The sequence below is a fragment of the Falco cherrug genome, chromosome 7 (assembly GCF_023634085.1).
Source record: "Falco cherrug isolate bFalChe1 chromosome 7, bFalChe1.pri, whole genome shotgun sequence".
Taxonomy (NCBI): domain Eukaryota; kingdom Metazoa; phylum Chordata; class Aves; order Falconiformes; family Falconidae; genus Falco; species Falco cherrug.
Window position 1 is genome coordinate 35,025,076 of NC_073703.1, and position 22,587 is coordinate 35,047,662.

General features: G+C 42.1%; 1 protein-coding gene across 2 annotated transcripts in view; it reads left to right on the forward strand.

The window, feature by feature from the left end:
- Positions 1–22,072, forward strand: part of DDHD1 (DDHD domain containing 1) — a 68,001-nt gene extending 45,929 nt beyond the window's left edge. The window contains exons 8-13 of one of the 2 annotated variants that reach the window (XM_055716653.1): positions 7,667–7,929; positions 10,085–10,160; positions 15,783–15,932; positions 17,253–17,505; positions 18,772–18,954; positions 21,037–22,072. In XM_055716653.1, coding sequence (XP_055572628.1) covers positions 7,667–7,929; positions 10,085–10,160; positions 15,783–15,932; positions 17,253–17,505; positions 18,772–18,954; positions 21,037–21,185 — 1,074 coding nt within the window. In that variant the 3' untranslated portion in view covers positions 21,186–22,072. The remainder of the gene's footprint in view (positions 1–7,666; positions 7,930–10,084; positions 10,161–15,782; positions 15,933–17,252; positions 17,506–18,771; positions 18,955–21,036) is intronic. The other variant, XM_055716654.1, reaches the window with a different exon arrangement.
- The last annotated feature ends 515 nt before the right edge of the window (positions 22,073–22,587 follow it).

The window sequence follows — 22,587 nt, forward strand, 5'->3', positions numbered from 1 at the left end:
ATTAAAGAGACTAATTGATGCATAGTAAATTTAGTGTTCTCACCTTCATTATATTGTTAAGTGCTTATTTTAATGATCCTCACTGTACTTACTTGCAGGCTAATTGTAATTCTGTAAATTATTGATCTATGTCTTGGCAGAAAATGCCTTTAGTACAGGATATAAATATTATTTACATCTGTCATCCCAAGATCGCTAAAGATTTAGTGCAAATATTGCAGTAGCCTCAGAAGATTAGTAGGAAATGTTTGTGGATTACTTCTGCCACAGCTGAAGAGCAGGGGAACGTGGTGGGCATTGAACGTTTCTCACCAGCTGAGGAGAGGAAATGAAGAAGCTGAGGTCTGGGACACGAGCGCTGTGGGCTTGGTGCTGGAGGTACCTTACAGGCTTTGGGAGGCCGGGGGGAATGCAGCGTAATGCAGCCAGCCTAGCATTGCTCCCTTGGGCAGACTTCACTGTCCACCTTAAAACGGCTTGATGGTTTGCTATTTATACACATATTGAAAAGGAGAATTGACAACTATACTCTTGAAATTGGGGTTAAGTATAAACGTTTACTGGAGCTTTCACCCCTCTGATACGAGCTTTTGCAATGGAAATGTCCTCTCACACGCTGCTTTCAGCAATAAAAGGCAATTGTTTTATGTGTGTTTGAAAACAAGAGAGATGTGTAGCAGGAAATTTTTAACTGAGGCTATTTCAACACTGGTTTTGCTTATTCTGTTGAATCTAATAGTCAAGGAGCTGCTTGGCAGCACTTTCATGGCTTGCTTAATTCATTTGATTGTCCTTGAATGTATTCTCAATTTTATAAAGTGATAGGTTACTGGGTCTGCCTGAACCTAAACTTAGTCTTGAACAGAGTAACTTGGTTAGAAACGGGTTAGATTCAACTTTCCAACAGCAAGAGGGGTACTGAGAGAAGAGACTCAGGTCTGGGCAGGTCCGCCGATCCTTTTTCTGTAACATCACTGAGACACGCAGCCGTTGCTGTCTGTTCACACAGCTAAGTCTCATTCTGGTCTCTCATCTGTTGTTGTGACACTCTTCTGGCATCCATCAGTGATGCCGTCAGGGAGCATGACAGCTGTTGTATTCTGGAGGGTCAACAGTCTCGCCATTTCTGCGTTGCATACTGGCATGTTCTCCTGGTTCACCTGAAGCAAACACTCCTTATCTTTGCTTTTGTGGTCCTTCACAATCCGTCCTTGAGCTGCAGCTCTTTTATTGGCTTCTAAGGACCTTCTGCCTCCAGTTGGCTCATTTATCTTCTTATTGCCTGCTTGCGGAATTTCAAACAAGTGTGCACTTTCTCCTGAAGTTCTCTTGACATTTGGAGGGAGCTGCTTGCAAAACTCCCTGTTCCTCAGATCTCCTTAAAATTCCTTTCCCACGAAGCCTACAAAAACAGTCATGCTATTCAAGCTGGAGGGGGTGCAGAGGTCAGGTTTCCTGCACTCCCTTTTCATATGTAGCTGTTGGGGTTTTTTTTTCCCCTTGGGTTTCAAGCTGTTCATGTGAGAAGATTGTCCAGTGGGTGAGGGTCCTGTGGAGATTGCAGAGAGAAAGAACCTCTGAAGGTTACAGCAAGGGGGTGGTCAGAGCTGAGAGCAATCTCAGAAGAGGACAGTTAGCATAGCCCAATGGGAGAGTAAGTGTTTTTTTTGGCTTTGACCGACCAAAGAGATTGGGACTGACTCTGACTGTGTGCTGTATCCAAGTTTTGGCAGTAGGCAGATCATTGAGGATTTGAGCAAGAGCAGCATGAGTTCTTCGTTGCTTCTGTGCTCAGGGTGCCAGCAGGGGTTTTGTACTCCTGGTTTTCTTGGGAAAAAACCTCATTTCCTGGTTATTGAGGGGGAAATGTCATTTTCTACCCTGGTACTTTTGGCATACACTGAAACCACAGTGATCTGCCCATTAGAATGGGTAGGAGATGAAGTTGTTCCTGCCTGGCTGTCCTTGGTGTGGGTCCAGAAGGCGTTTGTCTACCATGCACGCAGCCGTCTTCCTTCTGCTCTGCATAGAACAGGCGTGCTTATTTACATTGGTGTCTCACAAAGCTGCTTTTGCATCAGAGGAGGAATGAACAGCTGTTTTGGATGCTGGTGCTGGGGATTTAGAGGTTTGTTTTTTTCCAGCTCAGCACAGGATGCTGTTAATTTTCTGCGTAAAAGGGCTTTGGCTGAGGCAGACAGCAGCTCTGGATGTTTCACTGCTTACATGGTTACTTGCTCCCCATCATGATCCAGCAGTTCAGGCTTACCAGTACCCAAGAGGTGGTTAGAGACATGATCCTTCTGCCCTTACCAGGCTTGCCACAGCTCCTTCTTCTGCCTGAGATGACAGTGGCGTGTCTCATATGACTTAGACTCCCATCTTGTCTTTATAAAACACATGCCCTTGTCGCCAGCATTCCTGAATGGGTGGAACGGGCTGTTATTTTTTTGACTTCTTGGAAGCCATCTGCCAAGCAGGCATGTAGCTGGAAAGCAGAGGGGATTTTTGGCCTGATCAAGTCCGGCAAGCTGTGCCTTAGTCAGCAACAGTCAGGTTTTTGGCTTCTCCTTGAATTGCATGGCTGTCACGCTGGCTCTCCGTGGATGTGCAGAAAGGCCATTCCTTGCTCTGCCTTTAATTTGGTTTTGTGGAGGGCATAGAGTATTTAACCTCAGTTTGTCAGAGTATAAGCTGATGAATTCAGAGTAATTTGATCCTGCAGGCTTGAGTTTCCTGCATGTAAGATTTATTGGCAAAACTTCAGCTGATAAAGGGAGCTTCAGGCAACTAGTAATCAATCTCCTTTTCATGAAGCAAAAATGAAACACATTCCCAGAAGAGCTTCAGAGAGGAACAGCATCATACCACATCTGTTGAGTTGTCTGGTGGCATTTTTTCTCCATTCACTCTTGTTTTGCTGAGATCTTTGACTGCTGGAGATCAAGTCTCTCCTTTGCCCTTTGGGACCAGACTAGAACATGTAGGGAACACATCAGTTTCTTGGATGCTGCTCTAGCAGACTGTATCAAAGGCTGTGTCTGTGCTTCTGCCACTTTTGAGCAGGTCTAAAAATTGAATAGTGTGTAAGGGCTTTCTCCCCAGCCTGAGAATTGCAGGGTGCCTTATGTGCCCGATTATGACCCGCCATAGAATCAGTCTTGGAAATCGGATTGCATTAAAGGCTTCTGGCATTGCAAAGTCCTGCTTTATTTGTATTTAATTTTCTCTGGGTATCTATAAGTATTTGCAGTGGTACAGCTACAAGTCTTGTAGCATTTTAACCCTGCACTAAACTTTTCTACTGAAACAAGTGGTCTGCAGAAGGTGCTTAGGAAATTTTTCCCTAAAAATCAGAACAGGGAGAGAGGACTTTTCTAAGGAAGAAAATAGGGACACTGAAAGATTTTCTGTACCTTTCTCTGAAATATTGCAGTGTCTTCAGGCTGACGCTAAACTAACACTGTGGTGGAAAGGTCAGCTGGGAGGAAGGGATTTGATACGGCTATTTTTTAAAGAAATAGGAAGTGTTCCCTTTGTTACGGTGGTTTGATCCGTTGGTAACAGACATAGAAGCATGCTGCCTTTCACTGGTCCTTCTGGAAGAGCTGAGGGTAAGGAAGCAGAGCAGAGCAGCTAGCAGATTAGCAGTCAGAGCACTGAGCGGCGTTTGTGGGAGCAGCTGCACAGGGGGGAAAAAATGAACTCACGTTGCTGCTGCATTTATTCTTCTGTGAGATATTTGAGCTTATTTAGTCTGTGGGAGAAGCCTTAGGAGATAGTAATATGGGTTGGACAGAAACTCAAATTCTAGCCTTTTTGTGGGGAAAGCCTAGTGAAAGCCCTGCTGAGGGAGCTGTTGGAGAGCATCACTGCTGTGGGGGCTGGAGGAGCAGATCTTTGAACATTCAGTGCCGCTGGTCCCCAAAATAAGGTGGGAACTGGGAAACTGGGAGGGAGGAGGCAAGAGGGGAGATGGAAAGAGAGAGAGGGGGGAGGCCATGTTGCATTCCACTTTTTTTTTCCTTCCCCCTTTTTTTTTTTTCTCCGCGCCCCCCCCCCCCCCCTTTTTTTTTTTCCTGGATGATTTCTGCTTTCCTGTTTTCAGGCAGAAACAGCAGGTGCTTCCTAAGCACGTAATAGATCCCATGGACTGGCAGTCAGTGAGGCTTGGGGCTGGCAGAAGCACTGGGAAAACCAGTGGAAAAGGGGCTCCCTTAGTCAGGAAATCATTTGATGTAGATGGAGGAGAGCAGGAGGAGCTGTCAGCAAGCTCAGGATGAGGCACCCTTTACTTGCAGCCTGACACAGAGATATAGATGTGGAGCAGCCGTTCGGGTGTTGTGGTTTTGGGAGGCTGAGAAGCGAGTTATTTTGTTGGATTTTCTTTTTTAATTAAACAGACTGTCATGGACCCTTTAGAGGGAACAGAAAGACAAGCTGTGGATTAAAAAAAAAGCTGCTTTTAAAATGTTACTGTGATGCCATCTAGGCAAGAAAATTTGATAGGTAGTTGTATTTTTCATGTTTAGTTTCAATGAAAAAAGTCACTGATTTTAACAAATATAAAGCCAATTGATGTTTACAGAAGGTATTTTTATATGGAGTGTTAGGATATATATCAAGCTGTAACTACAAAAGCAATATGAAAGCACTTCATGTTGCTGGACTAAAGCCCTTTCCAAACCAAGCTTTACTTTTACAAGTTAGAATATTGTATGTTTTTTAAGACTTAAGAAAGTAAATCAGGGTTAAATACTACCTTAACTTCCTATACTGCTTAACGAATTAATTTTTTAGCTAGGACTTAAAATGAATATGCTTTTTTCTTTTTTTTTCCTTACTATATACCAAAAGGTTGAGTTTCTAATCTTAGTACTGATACAGAACTGTTGGCAAGATACAGATATCCATAAGCGCTTATGGCAGGTGGAGGGCTTCTGGGTTTGTTATAGCAGCAAACCAGACTGTTCATAGTGCCTGAAAATCTGGAGGCTTTACTACAGCAGACCTTCTACTCTACAATTAAGTTAGGTAACCAGTGATTTGGAGTTTAGAAACAATCTCAGTCAGATGATTTAGTTGAATTAAATGCTTAGACTCTGGCCTGAAAACTTCCAAATCTGCATCTGTGTGGAAATCCACGCCCAGTTTCTTCGTTGCTGTCCACGTTTTTGCCTAAGGTCTCAGTAACAGTGTGTTTTTAAGGAGCAGGACAGTTAAAAACAGGGTTGGACTCAGTGTCCAACCAGGGCTCACCAAGAATATTCTGTCTTACGTCCCCAGATAGCAAGAGAACAAGACCTTTGTAATGAAATGCCACAGGCTGGGGGGGAGATGGACATAATATCATTCTTCCTGGAAAATACCTGCTTTTCCAGGGAAATAAGCTGTGTAGGAATAGGCGACAAAGAGAGTAGGGTACAGGGCTGTTGGGCAAGTTGGGCAGGCCATTGCCAGCAATAGCTTTTATGCAGCAAGAAACCAAGGGAAGTACATGAGTTGTTGTGCATCTTGCTTTTCCCACCAGAGAAGAAATCTGGGGATGCTGAGATATATTAACACAGCTTGTTTAGGATTTTATTAAAACAAGATGGCGTTGCTCATCTCCCTGATGTACTGACAGGGATGCTGGAAGCCGTGATAAGTCCAGCATTAGTTTGCTTGGTATTTTTAACACCACTGACTCTGAAACCAGTGCTCCATCCAGACTGTCTACTGTATGGGTGGGGGTCCCTGGCTCCCTGCTGAGGTCCCCGACGGCAGGACGGTGTATATTGGCTCCTTTGGAGGGTACCACGGCAGCCAGCCATGCACACTGCTGGATACCAGTGTTCCCTCATTTCACTGAGCTCCTGGCAGGAATCCCAAAACACTTTGATTTCAACAGATCTATGCTATTTTGTTCAGGGTTTAAATGAAAACCTTTTTAAATGGAGAAAATGCCAGCCAGCCAAAGCTAGTCCTGATTTCTGTTTTCAGCTCTAAGTCTTGCTAAAACCTCTGCTTGTTTGTTCGTGTGGGAAAGCAGTGCCAAAGTCTGTATAGAGCCAAACACAATAGGCAGTGTCACAGTCAAAAATACTTGAAAATGGGTATTATCATACTTATTTCTTCAAGCTGTTGCAAGGCTTTGTTAATAATTTCATAGCACTTCAGGCATGGGGTTTGATGTGTGGATACTTGCTCAGTAAAATGTGTATCAAACACTGGCAGTTGTAGTGCCATTCATATTTATATTGAGTAATGACTCAGGCTCTTGAAAAATCATGTTCAAATTACATGTTCTATAGCTTTAATTTCCTGTTGCTAACAAGGGAGTGATTTACAGTTTCTTGTTTGTCCTCCTCTATGCCATAGTCTGGAAACATTGCTCAGTTACCATGCTGAGTTTCCCAAGCAAAGCTGCCTTTTTTGTATTGTCTAGTTCCTAAATCTCACATCTTTCAATGTTTCCCCCTAAAAAATGCTGTGAATCTGAACATTATTATGCATGTGTAGGAGTTGAAGGAGATAAGCTTCTCGAAGACTCAGTTAACATAGGACCAATATGTATTTATTGCAGTAGTACTATAGGATTGATATTTGAGATCCACGTTACATTACTGCTTTTCCCCAAAAGCCTCCTAGAAACCTGTAACCAGAAAACTGTTTTTCTTAGCATTGTTTATATCAAATGTTCAAATGGCTCTGCCTGTCTCATTTGTGCTTTTTCTCCTACCATATCTTCCTTTTGCCTGAGGTGAGGTTTTGTTATTCTTTAACAGCATCATTTTGTTCTGATTCCATTGGAAGAAATTACAATAGGTGTGGTACGGTAGGAGGGGAAGTAGGACAGAAAGCGGCATCTCCTTGGAGCCACTCAGCAGGCAGAATAATGAAAGACTTGATGAGTTCAAATATGCTTTGCAAAGATCCAAAAGCAATTTGAGGATATTTTCCCAGAACTCATTTAGGCCATCACTGCAGTATCTGAGCATATCCATTTTAGTGGATTTATCTTCCCAGTCCCCTGCAATGAGGTAGGAACGCTGTTGCCCATTTTGATAAATGGAGAAGAGAGAGTATGACTTGTCTAGGGTGATGTGCCAAGCTCCTGGCAGAGGTGTGAGTTGATTCCAGATCATGTGTGGCTCAGGCTGCCTCCAGCCTCCTTAGGTTAAAAAAAACAAGCTGAACCTCTGACACAGGAAAATCATTCAGTGCTGTGAAAGGGCAGAGGAACTGGGGGAGAAACAAGCGAGAAGGGAAATACAGCTCTATTAATAGTCACTGTTGTGCTAACTGAATGCTGGTGAAAACCAAGTACCTTGCAATTGCTCCCCTCAGAGGATGCTATTAAGTACCTTCAGCACAGCTGTCGTTTCTTTGAGGGTTGATTTCAATGCAATGCCTTGGGCTGTAGTGTGGCAGTTCTAGGGTCACCATGTGTGCTGTGTGATGGTTGCTGCTGGGTCTGGAGGGGAGAGATGAACCACTGAGTCAGTGACACTCAACCAAGCACTTATCTTCCCAGCCTAAGTGAACCATCCTAACTGAAGGATGATCATCATGCTCGTCCTTAGATGCATGCTTGAGAAGCTGGTCAGTGTAGTATGTGAACATACATGAACAGGAGTAATGAGATGTTGCTATTAAACTTTCTTTCCTTACCCTCTTGAAATAGCTGGTGAAAGGGCTGCAGCAGGAGCTGAACCGGCTATACACGCTCTTCTGCTCCCGGAATCCAGAGTTTGAGGAAAAAGGAGGGAAAGTCTCAATTGTATCCCACTCGCTCGGCTGTGTCATCACCTACGACATCATGACTGGCTGGAATCCGGTCAGCCTTTATGAACAGCTGCTGCCGAAAGAAGAGGAGGAGCTTGAAGACCGTTGGATGAGCTATGAGGAGCAACATTTACTTGAAGAACTTCGCATAACTAAACAACGGTAATGCATCCACTTCTGATTATAAAAGGAGAAAACTGCATCCCTAGATGATGCCCTTTGAGTGTTTCCAAGAACCTACCATAGCTGTTCTCTTTCTGTGGCTGATGTTCTGCTGCTGGTGCTGAACAGCAGTGATATATGCTAAATACAGGACTGAGCAGGCACAGGGAGCTGGTACTGCTAATAGGAGCTCTGAATCCACATCCTAAGGGCTGTACCAGAACCAAGCAACTAGCTCCTGCTCACTGACCAGATGCACTGGAGGCAGGTGATAGCCAGGAAGAAAGGAGAAGGGCAGACCATTAGCCCTCCAGATACTTGAGGGGAAACACAACAGAGCTTGCAGGTGGGCAGTGAGCTGTAATACCGAGCAGAACCTGAGCAGTGAAATTCCTAAGTTTCTAGAGGAGACTAAGAGGTTTTCTCCTAGGCTCAGCTTGGAAATTGTGTTCCGCCAGCTGGACACAGATGTTGCAGTTGCTGTGATTTGGCTTATGGGATTGCTACTGTGCTGAGGAGCATTTACTAGCTTCTTCCTCCTGCCATCTAGAAACACTTGTGCTGTTTGGAGTGCAAGGCAGCACTGCCTGCTGTGACAAACAGGATCTCGGTTTCAGCAACCTGTAAGTCTTGGTAGGGATTCTTATTAGGGGACCTTGCAGATCATCGTGATGGCTCCACAGTGTTAAGGTGATTTTCCTGTCCTAACCTGGGTTTTGAGGTGCTGTGAGACACCTGTAGATAATCTAAAAACAGTAGCTTAATCTTTCTAGTGGGAGGTGAGGATAAATCATGATACCAGTTTTTTTTGGTTCCTTCTTGAAATGTATCTTATTGGGGGGTATTTGGGAAGCATTAATGTAGTATCAGATCTGCTGTGCTTGAAATCAGCATGTGTGTGATTAGGGATTGGTACAGGACATCTCTGTCAGTGGCATGTCTGGATAAAGTGCAGTCTTCCTGAAAGAAGGCAAGTAAGAAATGTAATGAAGTTGTCCAGTGGTAAGATGACCTTTCAGGCATATCACTAGCATATGATCAGGGAAAAATTGCTGTTTTCACACTCATGCTCCAGCTCTTTAGGCATCGTCTGAAGTTGCTTCGGGTTGTATCCATAGTAATCCAAATACCATTTGACACTGGCACTTCTGTATAGAAAGAGTGGCTCTCCATTTTGTGAGCCATCTCAGTGTAATTCAGTCTGAGATGATATGAAATGTACTGCTGACATCTTGTAACTTCTGGATTTCTAGTGTTGTAAGGTTGGTAAACACACAGTGGATTTCTGGAAATGCTTATGCCTGAGTGGGGTGTGTTGTAGCATGTATAAATACTCTACATTGTAAAATAACATACACACAGCATGTGAGGTTGTATATTGGAAACCTTCCATAGCAGTTCACAAGGGTCAAGATTTCTGCACGCCTCCTTTTTTAAGACTGAATCACATTCATTAAAGCAAACAAACATTTTGGAAGAAACAGTCTTTGGGAAGTTTCAGGTTCAGGCTTGCTTCTTTCTAATCAGGATGGCAGAGGTTAAGCTTAACATACCTGTTTACATAATACTTCTGTGGAACTTGAGGAGGTGGTGGTTTCCTGCTCTGAAGAGGGCATAATGTCCTGCTGCTGGGAATGAGGGCAGTTTTACCAATCCATACGAGTGCTTTATATTGCAGCTGCTTCTTTAATTCAGGCTGACTAGAAGAACAGGTGAACAACCTTTTTTAATGATAGTTGAAAGGGTGGGACACTGTCCGCCAGTCCAACACAATATAGAAAAACTTAATAATGCTTGGGCCGTGGAGATTCTTGTAGCTTGTTTTTTTTTAAAAAGCCCACAAAACAGGTGATTTGGCTGCAGAAACACCAAGGAAACAGGAGGTGAGTCACTCCTGAGTCAGGAGGGTGGGCAGATGCTGGGGGGGGGGGGACAAGGAAACTGGCATGTCTTGACTGATTCCTTATGTGGTCAGAGAAACGGGATTTCACGCACATTGTTTCTAAATCCAGTGGACTGCCTCCAAGAAATACTGATGCCATCAGTTTCTCTTTCCAGCAGACAAAACTGTTGGACCCCACAGGAATGGCCGTTTGAGTCGGAGAGGTTAAGGCTACATTTTTTATTGAATCTCAGAAAGATCTCTGTTTTCTAGGAAGAGAGAGATAGAAGAGAGGTTACGTGAGTTAAAGGCATCCACCAAATCAAAACCACCTGTCTTAAGATTTAAGGTATGTATGTTGGAGAGGTTTTTACTGAATGTTTCTACTTGCTTTAAAAATCCACCCATAATATGAGTTATTGTGCTCAGGGGTTTTTTCCGTGTCCCTAGACATGATATTGGTAGAATAGTGTTAATGTATTGCTTCAAGTGTGTGTACGTGTGTGTAAACGTGTTACTGGATTCATATGTTACTATTTATTACAAATATATGTTTATATGTAAATATATAAACCTGTATAGGTTGTTAATATACACGAACACGTACAACTGTGGGAAGATAAAAGCAGTTTGGCAAATTACATTTACACTTACTTTAAACAATTTCACTTCTACATTGTTGATTAATCCATTTTCCTTGGGGACTACTTCTAACATGTCTCATCTCTGAGCAAATCTGATTGAATTTTCTCCAGCAGGGGATTTTCCTTCCAAATTACTCTGATTTGACAGTTAGCACAAGTTACTTTTAGTCTCATGAAACAGATCACTTGCTAATCAGCTGTACAAATTGCTAGAATTTCTGTATAAATTGCTAGAATTTCTTATCGTTGGGAAAAGGCATTTTCTAGCTTCTTGATGGGATGTGCAACACTTTCTAGTTGCTCAACTGTATCCTGAATTATTAAACCATATAAATGTGACATGATAGATGAGAACAAAATAGATTATTGTTTCTTAAGTTGCCATTTTTCTTTCCTTCTGAGTTCAGAAGGACTCCCAGAAGCCAAGGTCAATCTTGAGCCGTAAAAAAGAGGAAACTAACTATAATTCAATTTGTCACCGCCTTCTCCTTTCATCACAGCTTAAAAGCCTGTATCACGCTATTATCTCTGCCATCAAGGAAGTTGGAGTCAGACTGATACTCCTCCAGCTCTGTGAAAGATTATTCTTCACTCATTTGTGTTTAAACTGAAGATTTTTTTTAACAGTTGCTTTTTAGAGGGAGCAGGAAAGAAGGGGGAAAGAAAGGGAAGAGGAGAGGACTGTATGTAAATTACTGCTAGGTGATTTCCCATTGCAGTACATCCTTTTCCTTACCCTTACTGAAAGGAAGATGTTTTGTTTCTGTGAAACTTCACACTAGGGACTCCCATTGCTTGAGTACCATGCCTGAGGCAGAGCTCCAGGAAGAGAGAGTCTTTCCATGAACATGATGGCAAAGTGCTTCTGCCAAGGGAGGATTTCAAGAGGATTGCTGAAGGACGATTGCTCATCAGCAAGCCAGTCCAGCTTACTGTGACTAGCTTGTTGAAGGAGAACTGCTTTTATAGGTACCAACTAGGGGTACCTTGGCTCTTCGTGGCAGACCAGAGCTCTGGTTTGATCCTGAGTTTTTATTTACCATAAATGCTTGATCCACAAATTTCTTTGGTCTGTGCGGTGCAGGAGACTGGAGTTTTTGGTCACTGATCTCCTTAGGCTGTATTACACAACAAACTGGGCATGTACAGCTGTAATGAAAAAGGCTACCCACTGTCGATGTGTTGCCTCTTTTATGGACTGAAACAAATTCAGCTTCCCAGGATGAGACAGAGTCAGTAGTCCTACATTAAGCAGAGTTAAGCTGGCTTGATGTTGAGCGAGCACAAAGGCAGCTTTTGGCAAGACAAGTGGAAGAATAAATACAGCAGCAAACTTGGCTGGTATTTAATATTGGAGGAAGTGATCTGTGTGATAGACTGACCCTTCTGGGAGGAAAAAAAATATCCAAACCTGAAGATACGGTGTGTCTTGTAGTTTGATAATATATTGGACAAGCCACCAGAATGGGAACTTGAGGACTGAGGTACCTTTTGTCTCTCGTCCTCTACTGCTCCTCAGACAGCATGATTGAATAAACTGCTGAATCAATAGGAGCTGCATGGGTTAAAAGCAAAGCCTACACCCCATTGTAATTGTAAAGCTTACAAGCACAGCCTTCTTCCTACCAGTTGTGTAAGAGGGATCGGAGTTAAAGGATAAAGGGGCTGAACGACATGAGAACATGGGGAATGGCATGATACCTGCCTCTTTAGGACTCTGTGGTGCATGAAAATAAGAGTGTTGTAGGATGCCTTTCAATCCCAGTAGGGAGGAGGAGAGCAGGACATACTTCAGTTGCTCCCTAGTACTGAGATGGAGATTCATTTAAATCTGGACTTGGCAAGGTGCTGGCCCAAAGTGCTTCAGGATTTCTTAGCCCTTCTCATTCACCCAGGGTTACAGAAACAACCTTGTGGTTTCTATGTAGCATCAGCTGACAGTGATGTCAATGTTGATAACAACTATCACAAATTATTTGTAAGACACTAGTGATTTACCACATGTACAAGAATTATGAGAGCTTAATGGGATGCTGACATGCAGCCTTACCTGAGAGGAGGAAGCCTTTAAACTGAATGCAGAAATGTGCCGTAGTAGTTCAACACACAACTGTCCAGTTAAAGTCCCCGTGTAATACTGGTGTAAGTCTCTGTTCCCTTTGTCTGCTCAGGCTGCAGAGCATTCCCGAGTGCTGGGGCAGGTAGTGGCTGCTGCAGAGGTCTGTATTTCCTTGCTCTGAGAGAATATTTGGGATCTTCCAGGCTGAAAGGCAGCACGGAAATGTAAATTGTAATCACCTTCTGTGTCTTCTATTTCAACATCACCACTAAACCTTGTTCGTTTGTCCCACACACAACCTACGCACAGAAGAGCTGTGCTGTCTCACTTCTGTTGTCTCATTCAGCTTTATTTATTTTTTTAAAATTCTGAAAATACTGCAGTCTTAAGTTGAATGGATGACTCTTTCTGCTTAAAATACAAGTAAATTCATAAGTCTTCTATTTCTGAATCATAACTAGGAAAAATAATGCTATCCTGAAAGGTCATGTTCTGAAACATGTCGTCTTTGTTGTTAAATGTTTGCAGGTGTATATGTGAAGTGTCCCACTCCTGCTTCAAGGAAAACCACCAAAATTAATAAATGTTTTCTAGAAGGATTTTAGTCCTCTATTCCCAGTAGGTTTCGTCAGACGGCAGTCTTCTGACACTTTGCAACAGCGCAGAGAGTATAATGGCTGCAATGTAAAGGACTTGAATTTGGAAGACTTAAAATTTTGAGTTCTTAGTGTTCACTGCTTTGGTATTGGTCTGGTGCTACCTGTTAAGGTACCCACCAGTCAGTACTTTGTTCCTTACTATGTATTTTCAAGCCTTTCAACATGGTCTTCCAGCTCTTCAAACGCTTACAGTGTCCTCCAAAAATAAAGCATCTGTCTGTGGACACTCAATCTAGTGTTCCTCAGTAGAAATGCTGGAGCAAAAGTCATGCACCATGTAACCACAGAAACGGTTTGCCTTTTGAGATTTTTGCCTGCCTTTTTAGTCTGTGCTTGCCTAAGATGAATTCATGAAAACATCTTTTAAGCATCTGGTAGCAAGCGTAAGCTGGCAGTCGCTTTCTGGTTTCTTTCTGAAGCAGAAAAACTGTAATTGTATTTCACATGCTCGGTACAGGAGTATCAGGTGGACTGGGTTAGAGGTCACTTACTCAGTGTAAAGGATTGCATTGTGCATATCTGTTTCTATTGTATTTGAAGAAGAGAAAGCTTTTTGTCCAGCCTGCAAAAATGTAAGGCTCTGTGCAGAGCTTGATGATAACAAAGCAGCTTTGCGCTAGAGTGACAGTCTACATGACAGAGCAGTGCTTTGCAGCATAAGACATTGAATAGCTTTTGCTGAAGACCTAGATTATTTTTTTTCCACAAAATTGGGGCTTATGCATTCTTTTGGAAGGAAGAGGTGGGGTACCAGTGCCAAGTCAGAGGAGGAGGAATGTTTTGTGCAGTGCTGGAATCTGATAGATGAAACGGACCATTATTTCTACACCCGCGCTCCATGTGCTGACATATAGGGAAGGCACATGGGAATCCCAAGTATCCTCCACACGCACTTAGCAAGAATGCAGCAATTTCTCTTGCTGGTTAAGTAGCAGCAGCCTAGGAGTTGCTCAGTTGTAGTGCCCTGTAAAGTGGGCACTGCTATGGGGAAAGTTGCAGTGAAGGTCTGATAATGGTAAAGTTAGTTTTTCATAGGTTAAAAATTAATTCTGACATGAAAATATTTTTGACTACAGAGTTTTACGTTTGATGTTTCTAGGAGATAATGTCTGAGGATGGGTAATGGAAAACCAATTCTAGAGAGACAGAGAACTGCTGGAGAGGGGCCAGCGGAGGCTACAAAGATGATGAGGGGACGGGAGCATCTCCCTGGTGAGGACAGGCGAGAGCTGGGGCTGTTGAGCCTGGAGAGAAGACTGAGAGGGGATCTCATCAATGCCTACAAATATCTTAGGGGCGAGCGCCAAGAGGACGGGGCCAGGCTCTTTCCAGCGGTGCCCAGCGCCAGGACAAGGGGCAACGGGCACACGCTGCAACACGGGGAGTTCCACCTGAATGTGAGGAAAAACGTCTTTACCGTGAGGGTGCCGGAGCGCTGGGCCGGGCCGCCCAGAGAGGCGGTGGGGTCTCCTTCTCTGGAGACATCCAAACCCGCCTGGGCTGTGCAGCCCGCTCTAGGAGACCCTGCTTGAGCAGGGGGTGGGCTGGGTGAGCTCCAGAGGTCCCTTCCAGCCCTGACCATACTGTGATGCTGTGATATGAAGCCATTCACCTCTAGGTCAGTGTTGAATCCTGTCCGCAGGTTGACAGTGACCAAAAGTTGTTACCACCGATACATGTTCTGTAACCTTTGTTGGATGGGTTAGCGGTCGCAGTTCAGGTGTACTCAGTCGCCTGTCACTGTTGGAGGCAGTCCTTTTAGACCAAAGTCGCAGTAGCTTTGGGTAATGTAAGCCAGCCTGCAGAGTCTCTCAGTGTGCTGTTCCTGGGTAGTGGTTCCTAGCGTGTGAGTGGTGGCACCTCTGACAAGCACCATTCTGTTCATTTTAACACTAGGTGTTTTTAAGAGGTTGTATGTAACACCGGCTTGTATGTGTGTGTGACTGCTGTAAGCATTCTCTAGGTTGTCTTTAGTCATAGACTCATAGGATCATTTAGGTTGGAAAAGACCTTTAGGTTCGTCGAGTCCAACCATTAACCCAGCACTGCCAAGCCCACCACTAAATCATGTCTCTAATAGAATCCTAGAATCGCTGAGGCTGGAAAAGACATTTAAGATCAGATAAGACTTTAAATACCAAGTATAGCTTGCATTTCTGCTTTCTTGATGGGTGTGTATAGCAAAACAAATCATGGACTGTTTGTTGAGGGTAAGATTAAGGAGGTGTGGTAAGCTTTGGGAAGTTTCATGAGAAATCAGACTTCAGTCTTGCGAAACTCATCACATTTCATTAGTATCTTCCAAATTCTTCTTGCTCCAGCCTTTCCAGTTTTGGTAGACCTCGTTCACTTCAGATTTCTTACTTGGTTTTCAGTTCTACAACTACGTAGCACCGCAACATGCAACTCTCATGTCACAGCAAAGGGAAAGGGGAAACTTAACCTTCATATTACAGTACGTCTGTTATAGTGGTCTTCCGCTTTTTGACATACTAATACTGTACAAGGCTGTCAGTTGAAAGTGGGAAATCAGTTGAAAGAAGTTAAATCCAGCCATGTTAGAAAGCATTATTTCCATCCTTATTAATGTGGATGAAATCTCTCCTTAGGTTGAGAATTTCTTCTGTATGGGATCTCCATTAGCAGTGTTTTTGGCATTGCGTGGCATCCGTCCAGGAAACAGTGGTAGTCAAGACCATATTCTGCCCAGAACAATTTGTAACCGCTTACTGAATATTTTTCATCCAACAGATCCAGTGGTGAGTTTTAATTGCAGTTGCAAGCTTTTACCTTGACTGTTTTTAAGCATCAGCTGTGTGATAATGTGTGATCTTCAAAGTGTGTGAATCAACACAAGTATGTTCCAGCACAGGACTATTTGTTAATGATTATCATAAAATGTCTTGGGGTTTGTAACTGTAGAATAATAGTTCCCATAAATAATTGCCTTAAATACCATATACTTTGATTCTCTTTTCATATTAGTAAGCATAAGATTTGAGATGACTCTGCTTTTTCATTTTTTGCAAAGACATAAGAAAAAGTCCTTCTCAGTCAAGCTCCAGCTTGTGTTTAACTTAGTGAATTCCATTAAACGTCATCTGTCCAAAGATCCTACTGCTGTTAAAAAAGGCTTTAGAAGCAGTTTACAGGATACTGTAGAAAAGCAATGTTTTTTTCTTAACGGGTCCTGGGCCACAGGTTGTTAGAGGGTGGGGGGTAATGCTTTGGAGGGCAATGTTGGTACGGCTTCACCCTGTCCTTGCACGCTTCCATAGGCAGCCAGTGTTCACTGTGATCAGAGGCAGGGTGTTGGGACTTTGATCTGCCTCACATTGGCAACTTCTTTGATGGCAAGCTTGATTTGGAATTTCATGCCTATGTAGAACAGTAATTTGGGGATACTTTTGTGTTTAAACTCTGCCTGAATCCAAGCATTATTCAGACTTCAGTCCAAACACACTGGTTCTACTCATCTCGAGATCTTGTTCAGGTCCAGCTACTCCAAAACCAGAATTTTCCTGCAGTGTCTAGGACGATTGCTCAGACTACCATCTGTGGTCCCACCCCACAAATAGTAACTTTACTTAGTTTTAAGATAAAGAAGTGCAGATACTTTTCTACATCAAAGAAAACAAAAATAAATAATTAATAGAAAATGATTTTTTTTAATAAATACACCAGTTTGCTATTTGCACAGGGATCAAAGAAGAGTAATTAAACAATGTTTACATAGCCAGTTCCTCCCTCTGTTGTGTTGAATCGGCTTAACTGTATATAAAACTTGCTCTGTCAATGCATAATAAACATCTGTTAACAGTAACTTGTGTGTTCATAACAACGTGTAGTAGAAGTGCTCCCGAGAACTGTGCAAAAGTGAATGCACACGCAACCGGGCAGTTAACAGATCTTCCAGGCTGTGAAAATAAAAGTGAACAAGATCATAACACCACCATTCTGTCACTTTTTAGGGTTCACTCATTACAGATATTTTGGATTTGAGGTTGGAGAGGACTCTCTATGCGAAGGCAATATAATTTTTTGGTCTCAACACAGGATTTATTTTTTTTCTCTTGCAGGCCTATAGGTTAGAACCTTTGATTCTGAAACACTACAGCAACATTTCACCTGTCCAGATCCACTGGTACAACACTGCAAACCCTCTACCTTATGAGCATATGAAGCCATGTTTTCTCAACCCAACAAAAGAACCTACCTCAGTTACTGATGGCGAAAGTGTTTCAACTGTACCAAGCCCAAGTGCTTCACCAGTCATGGCTCGACCCCACTACGGGGAGTCTATAACAAGCCTAGGCAAAGCAAGTATATTAGGTAATTGTTCTTTATGTCCTTTCTTTTATATAGGATCTTCTTGTAGAGCTTCACTGCTCCATGGTGTGGTGTTGGAGGTGTAACCATAAACAAGCTATTCCTGGCTGTTTCAGGTTGTGCTGTATAGTTGCATGGCTTGTATTGATCCCAACTGACCTTTACTTTGAAGAAAAGACAGTTTACGTACACTGGAGTCCAGGCTTGTGGGGAGGGGATGCAGTCAGGGAGTTGATGCTGTTGCTGCCTTGTTGTTGTCTGCCTTACTGAAGTAACATCCTGGTGGTTTAATAGTTTCCACTCTGCTTCATGGGGGGGAAAAAAATTAAAGCTTGTTTTGTGACTACATTTTCTGGTATTGGCAAATAGAAAAATTAAGTGATTAGTTACATTTAACTCATGATTTTACAATAGGAAATTCAGGCTGTTTTAATACGAAGTCTGTCCTCTTCTGGCTTTCTGATTCAAAATAAGCCCTGGTTTAAGTGAGCTTAAATTCACTTTCACTAGAGCTTATATTTGAGCATGCGCTTGCAGTTTTTGTTGACTCAAGGCTTTTCTTTAGCTCTCTATGTGGGATTTGGAAGAAGGCTAGTGCCAGGAATCTTCCCAATCAAACAAGTAAAGTATATAAAACCAGTTTAGTCCTTAAGTAGAAGCATGTGGTATTTCAAAGCAGGGTTGCTTTTTGCTGTTACTATGGTAACTTTAATGTCTCGTCCATAAGGTGGCAGCAAAGTCAGGAGAAAACATCACATCTGTTCTTAACTTTTGCCCTCCTCCTGAGCAACCAAAAGAGTCCTTTTAAAGGACGATACAGCATTTCTAAATGTCTGTACGGGTGATGTCAATATAAGGACCCTTAATGAGAGGAATGTCTTGCATCTTCTGATGGGATTCGTATGTGCAGGAGATACTAATGTTGTTATAAAATGGTTTTGTCTTAGTCTTAGATTCTTTTATGAAAGAAGAATTACAACATATCCTTAAAAGTACCAGTTTTCTTGCTGCAGAAGCGTTCTGTATTTTTTTTCTCCTAACTAGTTTCCAAATCACAGTTTTTGCTTGTACACTAGATTAATCTGAAGATAAACAGCGTACACTTAAGTCAGATAAGCTGTTCCTACCCTTGAAAAACATGAATAGTCTTTTCTTCCGTTTGTCACTCAACTCTAATTTATGGGTGCTATAGTGACTTTAATTTGCAGTTTAATTTAGCTGCCCTTGTGCTTGGGTTTTGTGGTTTTTTTTCTTCTGTACTGAATGCAGGAGCAGCAAGTATCGGGAAGGGCCTCGGCGGGATGCTTTTCTCAAGACTTGGTCGATCTGGTACAGCCACCACACAGACACTCGAGCCAGGAAAAGAAGGAACCGAGGGGGACGACAAGAAGACCACAACTGTTGGGGCGCCACCTTTCCCGCACAGCAGCTCGGGCTTTCTCGAACCCATAGGTTAGTGATGAGTCCACCTTACAAACCCGTGGAAACGGGACCTTTAGTGGGCTGCATCTGTATGTTGTAGGAGGCTGGAAATACCATACCAACATATGCCGCTATTTAGTTCTGTTCTTTTGCTCTAAAATGATAAATATTGAATCTGTTCCTGTTTTTTGAATCTCTTAAGACCGTCCAAGGACCGACTCTTAGTTCTCCCTTTAATCTTTTTTTTTTCCTCTTAAGGAAGGTTTATCTGTATATGTGTTTGTACATACTTGTACACCATATATATATTCATGTATGAGTTTTGGCTAATGAAATTTGCATATCAGTAGTTTCTAGACTCCCACTAGGAAAAGCAATATAATTGCTGCAAAGAATCCCACTCACCATTTATCATAAAAGGTTTTATTTAAATTTCCCTGTACACTGGCAGTTCTGAAGCAATCTGGATTTAAAGGCACATATAACTGGAAACAGGAGCTGCCTTGTCCTGATCTGAACCACCCAGAACAGAAAGTGCAATTTTAGCAGCTGTTTTTTTGAGAAAGCGTAGGTACTTCCTTTACAGAAATTCATACTTTACTTTCTTTCTAAACATCTCATCGGCACTGTTGCAAGGCAGGGTTTTTTGCAATCTAAGGAGTCACAAGTATCTTGTGATAGCATTCACATGATAGACTGCTGTCCATTCATCACTGCTAATTTCAACAGATAACCTGTCTGAGTCAGTATTTGAGGACAGAGACTCTGTTTTAAACTGGAGGAGAATGAGAGTGGCATGACAGTGAATGTTGTGGAGCTGCCGATGAGGTCCTTTTGAGAGGGGCTGGCATGTCAAGGGCCTTCTGCACAGTTCCTGTGTCCCTCTTTCCTGAAAGCCCATCCCTGATCCATAGAAGGAGAACGTGGAGCAGAGGCCAGCGAGGCTGCAAACTGAATGATGCAATCCGTGGCCAAAGTATTTGCTTCTGAGAGGGCGGCCGCTCGGCTTGTGGTGGGGTTTGGCTGCCTCCCAGGCTCCTGTAACGGCCTCTTGTCAGAGGGAGACAGAGTCATTCAGGGCGTCCTTCCTGCGGAGTGACTGTTTTTTTTTAATATAGGCGTCTTAGTGGAAATGGCTGCAGTTGTCTCCTGGTATCTGAAGTCTCTGACTCCCTCTCCTCGCTGCATTCCCAAAGCGGTGTGATGCTGCAGTGAAAAGAGAAGGGCATGTCACTCCCTGCGCGCCGCTGTGTCACGACTGCTGCAGCAGCGCTGGTGCGATGCTCCCTTTATGTGCTCTTTGGGCCAAGAATTAAAATTCCTTGCAATTGGCTTTGATAAATGACTGCATTTTTTACTCAATATGGGGTTTTGGCTTTTGGAGCTAAGCAGGCTTTTAGTTTTGTCCTTTTCATTCTATTGCTCCTTGTAGAGATTTTCTAACCGCTAAAGTGCCGTAACAGTAGGTTAGCCATTGGCCCAGTTAAACATGCAGTGAAAATTGCTTTGAATGTGGTATTAATCAAAGCAGCCATTGAAATGAAAGGATAACTGCTGAAATATATTTGGAATAATCTGGAAATTAAAAGGGCTAGTGCTGTGTAGGGACGAAAGCCCTTGTAATACTGGGTGTAGTCCCCTTGTATAGCCACTGAAAATGCGAGCAGTCCTTTTATTTCAGAAGGTTCTGAGTATCCACCTTCTGAACATCAGTGTTTCCTAATGAGGCCTCAGCATTTGCTGGATACTTCTGTGTAGTCATCATTAGGAGTATAAATAAATGTATTTATGTAGTTACTCTAAAGAAAACAGCTGCTTTAAAAAATAATGGCTTTTTCCAAGCTTTAGGTTTAGTTGTTTGGGGTTTTTTTCCTGAACTAAGAACCATTCTTAGGTCAGGTTTGTGCTAAATGCACGTGCATCAAAATGTTTGTATGTTATTATTAAAAATGACAGTTGATTTAGATGAGTGCACTGTTAAAGATGGAGATATTATGTGCATTTTGTATACAAGTGGAATTAGAACCCAAAGTTGATGGAAAAACGTACTAGTGTTTCCCTTTTGCTGACAGACAGTTCTAACACCGTTTTTGTTTCTTGTTCAATTTCTAGTGGAACTGGAGCACAGGATCGATTTCGAGCTCAGGGAAGGTCTCGTGGAGAGCAGATACTGGTCTGCAGTCACATCGCACACTGCTTATTGGTCATCTCTGGATATTGCTCTTTTCCTTCTAACCTTCATGTACAAAGACGACCAATAAAATACAGACAAATCAAATTTAGATGCTATTTGAATTTTGACTGGGGACGGGAAAAGAAATTTTAAAATAAATGGCACAAAACTGATGTTTTACTGTTCATCTACAGTATATGTGGCATGGAGGTTTCAGGTTTAAATGCATGTTTGGATTTTTTCCTATTTCTAAAAAGCAAAAATGGTTTGTATTTAAAAACATTTACGGTTTTAAACATTTTGCAGTGCTTAATTAGACTTGAAATTATTCCAAATTCATGTTAACTTTGACTGTATAAAAAGCCAATACAACGTGTAGCATCCCGTAAGCACGATTGTGCAGTGTGCTTGGGTGACATACTTGTTAATGACCACAATTGCTGTTTAGTTCATTGAAGTATAAAAGGTTAGTTGATTAAAAAAAAAAACAACTAAATTTTCATTAACAAAAATATATGTTAGGTACAAACCTAAAACTGCCATGTTCTGATGATTTATGTATCAGTAAATAACAAACGGTGGTGTCATTTTTCTAGGAGTTTATTCAGCTCCACATCCTATTATCCGCAGTACCATTGAAAGACCATTCTGACTGTTGGCTTCTGAGGGCGTATTGTATGTGACACATTTAGAAACTAATGCTGAAAAAAGCATGAAGCAAATATTTGAAATACTGTAATTATAATTTATTGTTATCTCTTAATTGTTTCGTTTTATTCCAGTGTTTAAAACATTAGTTTTTTTACTGGTTTCTTTTGACATAATTTAAGAACCACATTTATTTTCTACAGTGTTAAGACTTTTTCTCAGAAATACATATCTTTGTACTACTATTCAAATGAATATATGACACTGTGGCACACTTTAAGTATTTTTTCATTAAAAATAAATATTTGTGGTTTCACACAAATGACATCAGTCACATTCTTCTCAAAGATAAGTAACTGCCTTTGCTTTCTAGGTCCCAAGTGTTTCTCAGGCACATGAAAGTTTTGACCTCACGTTAGACTTGGTTTGCAGAGAATCCAGCTGTCTTTTGCATACCATTATTAAATGTATAATGTGTGCGTGCATGTTTGTATGAAAACATGTGTATATGTATATTTATGCGCAGGGATCTTATCAAGAGGAGAGAGAGCAGTGTAAAGTAAACTTGATGAGGCCTGACAGCTTAGAATAGGTTTGTATCTGAAAGTATTTCAGGAGAAGTCAAGGGAGAAGTGTTGTGATGAAAGGAAATAATCTCCAAATGAAACACTAAAAGGTCATTGCTGAGATTTTAAAACAATGTGGAAGGCTCTGGAGTAGCAGCGTCAGATATATGGCCTCTGAGCTGCCTCTGGCTGAGGTATTTATGATATGTGTGACGTATGCAGAAGCTGTAGAATCTAAACTTTTGTTTAAAAAAAAAAAAAAAAAAGATACCGGGC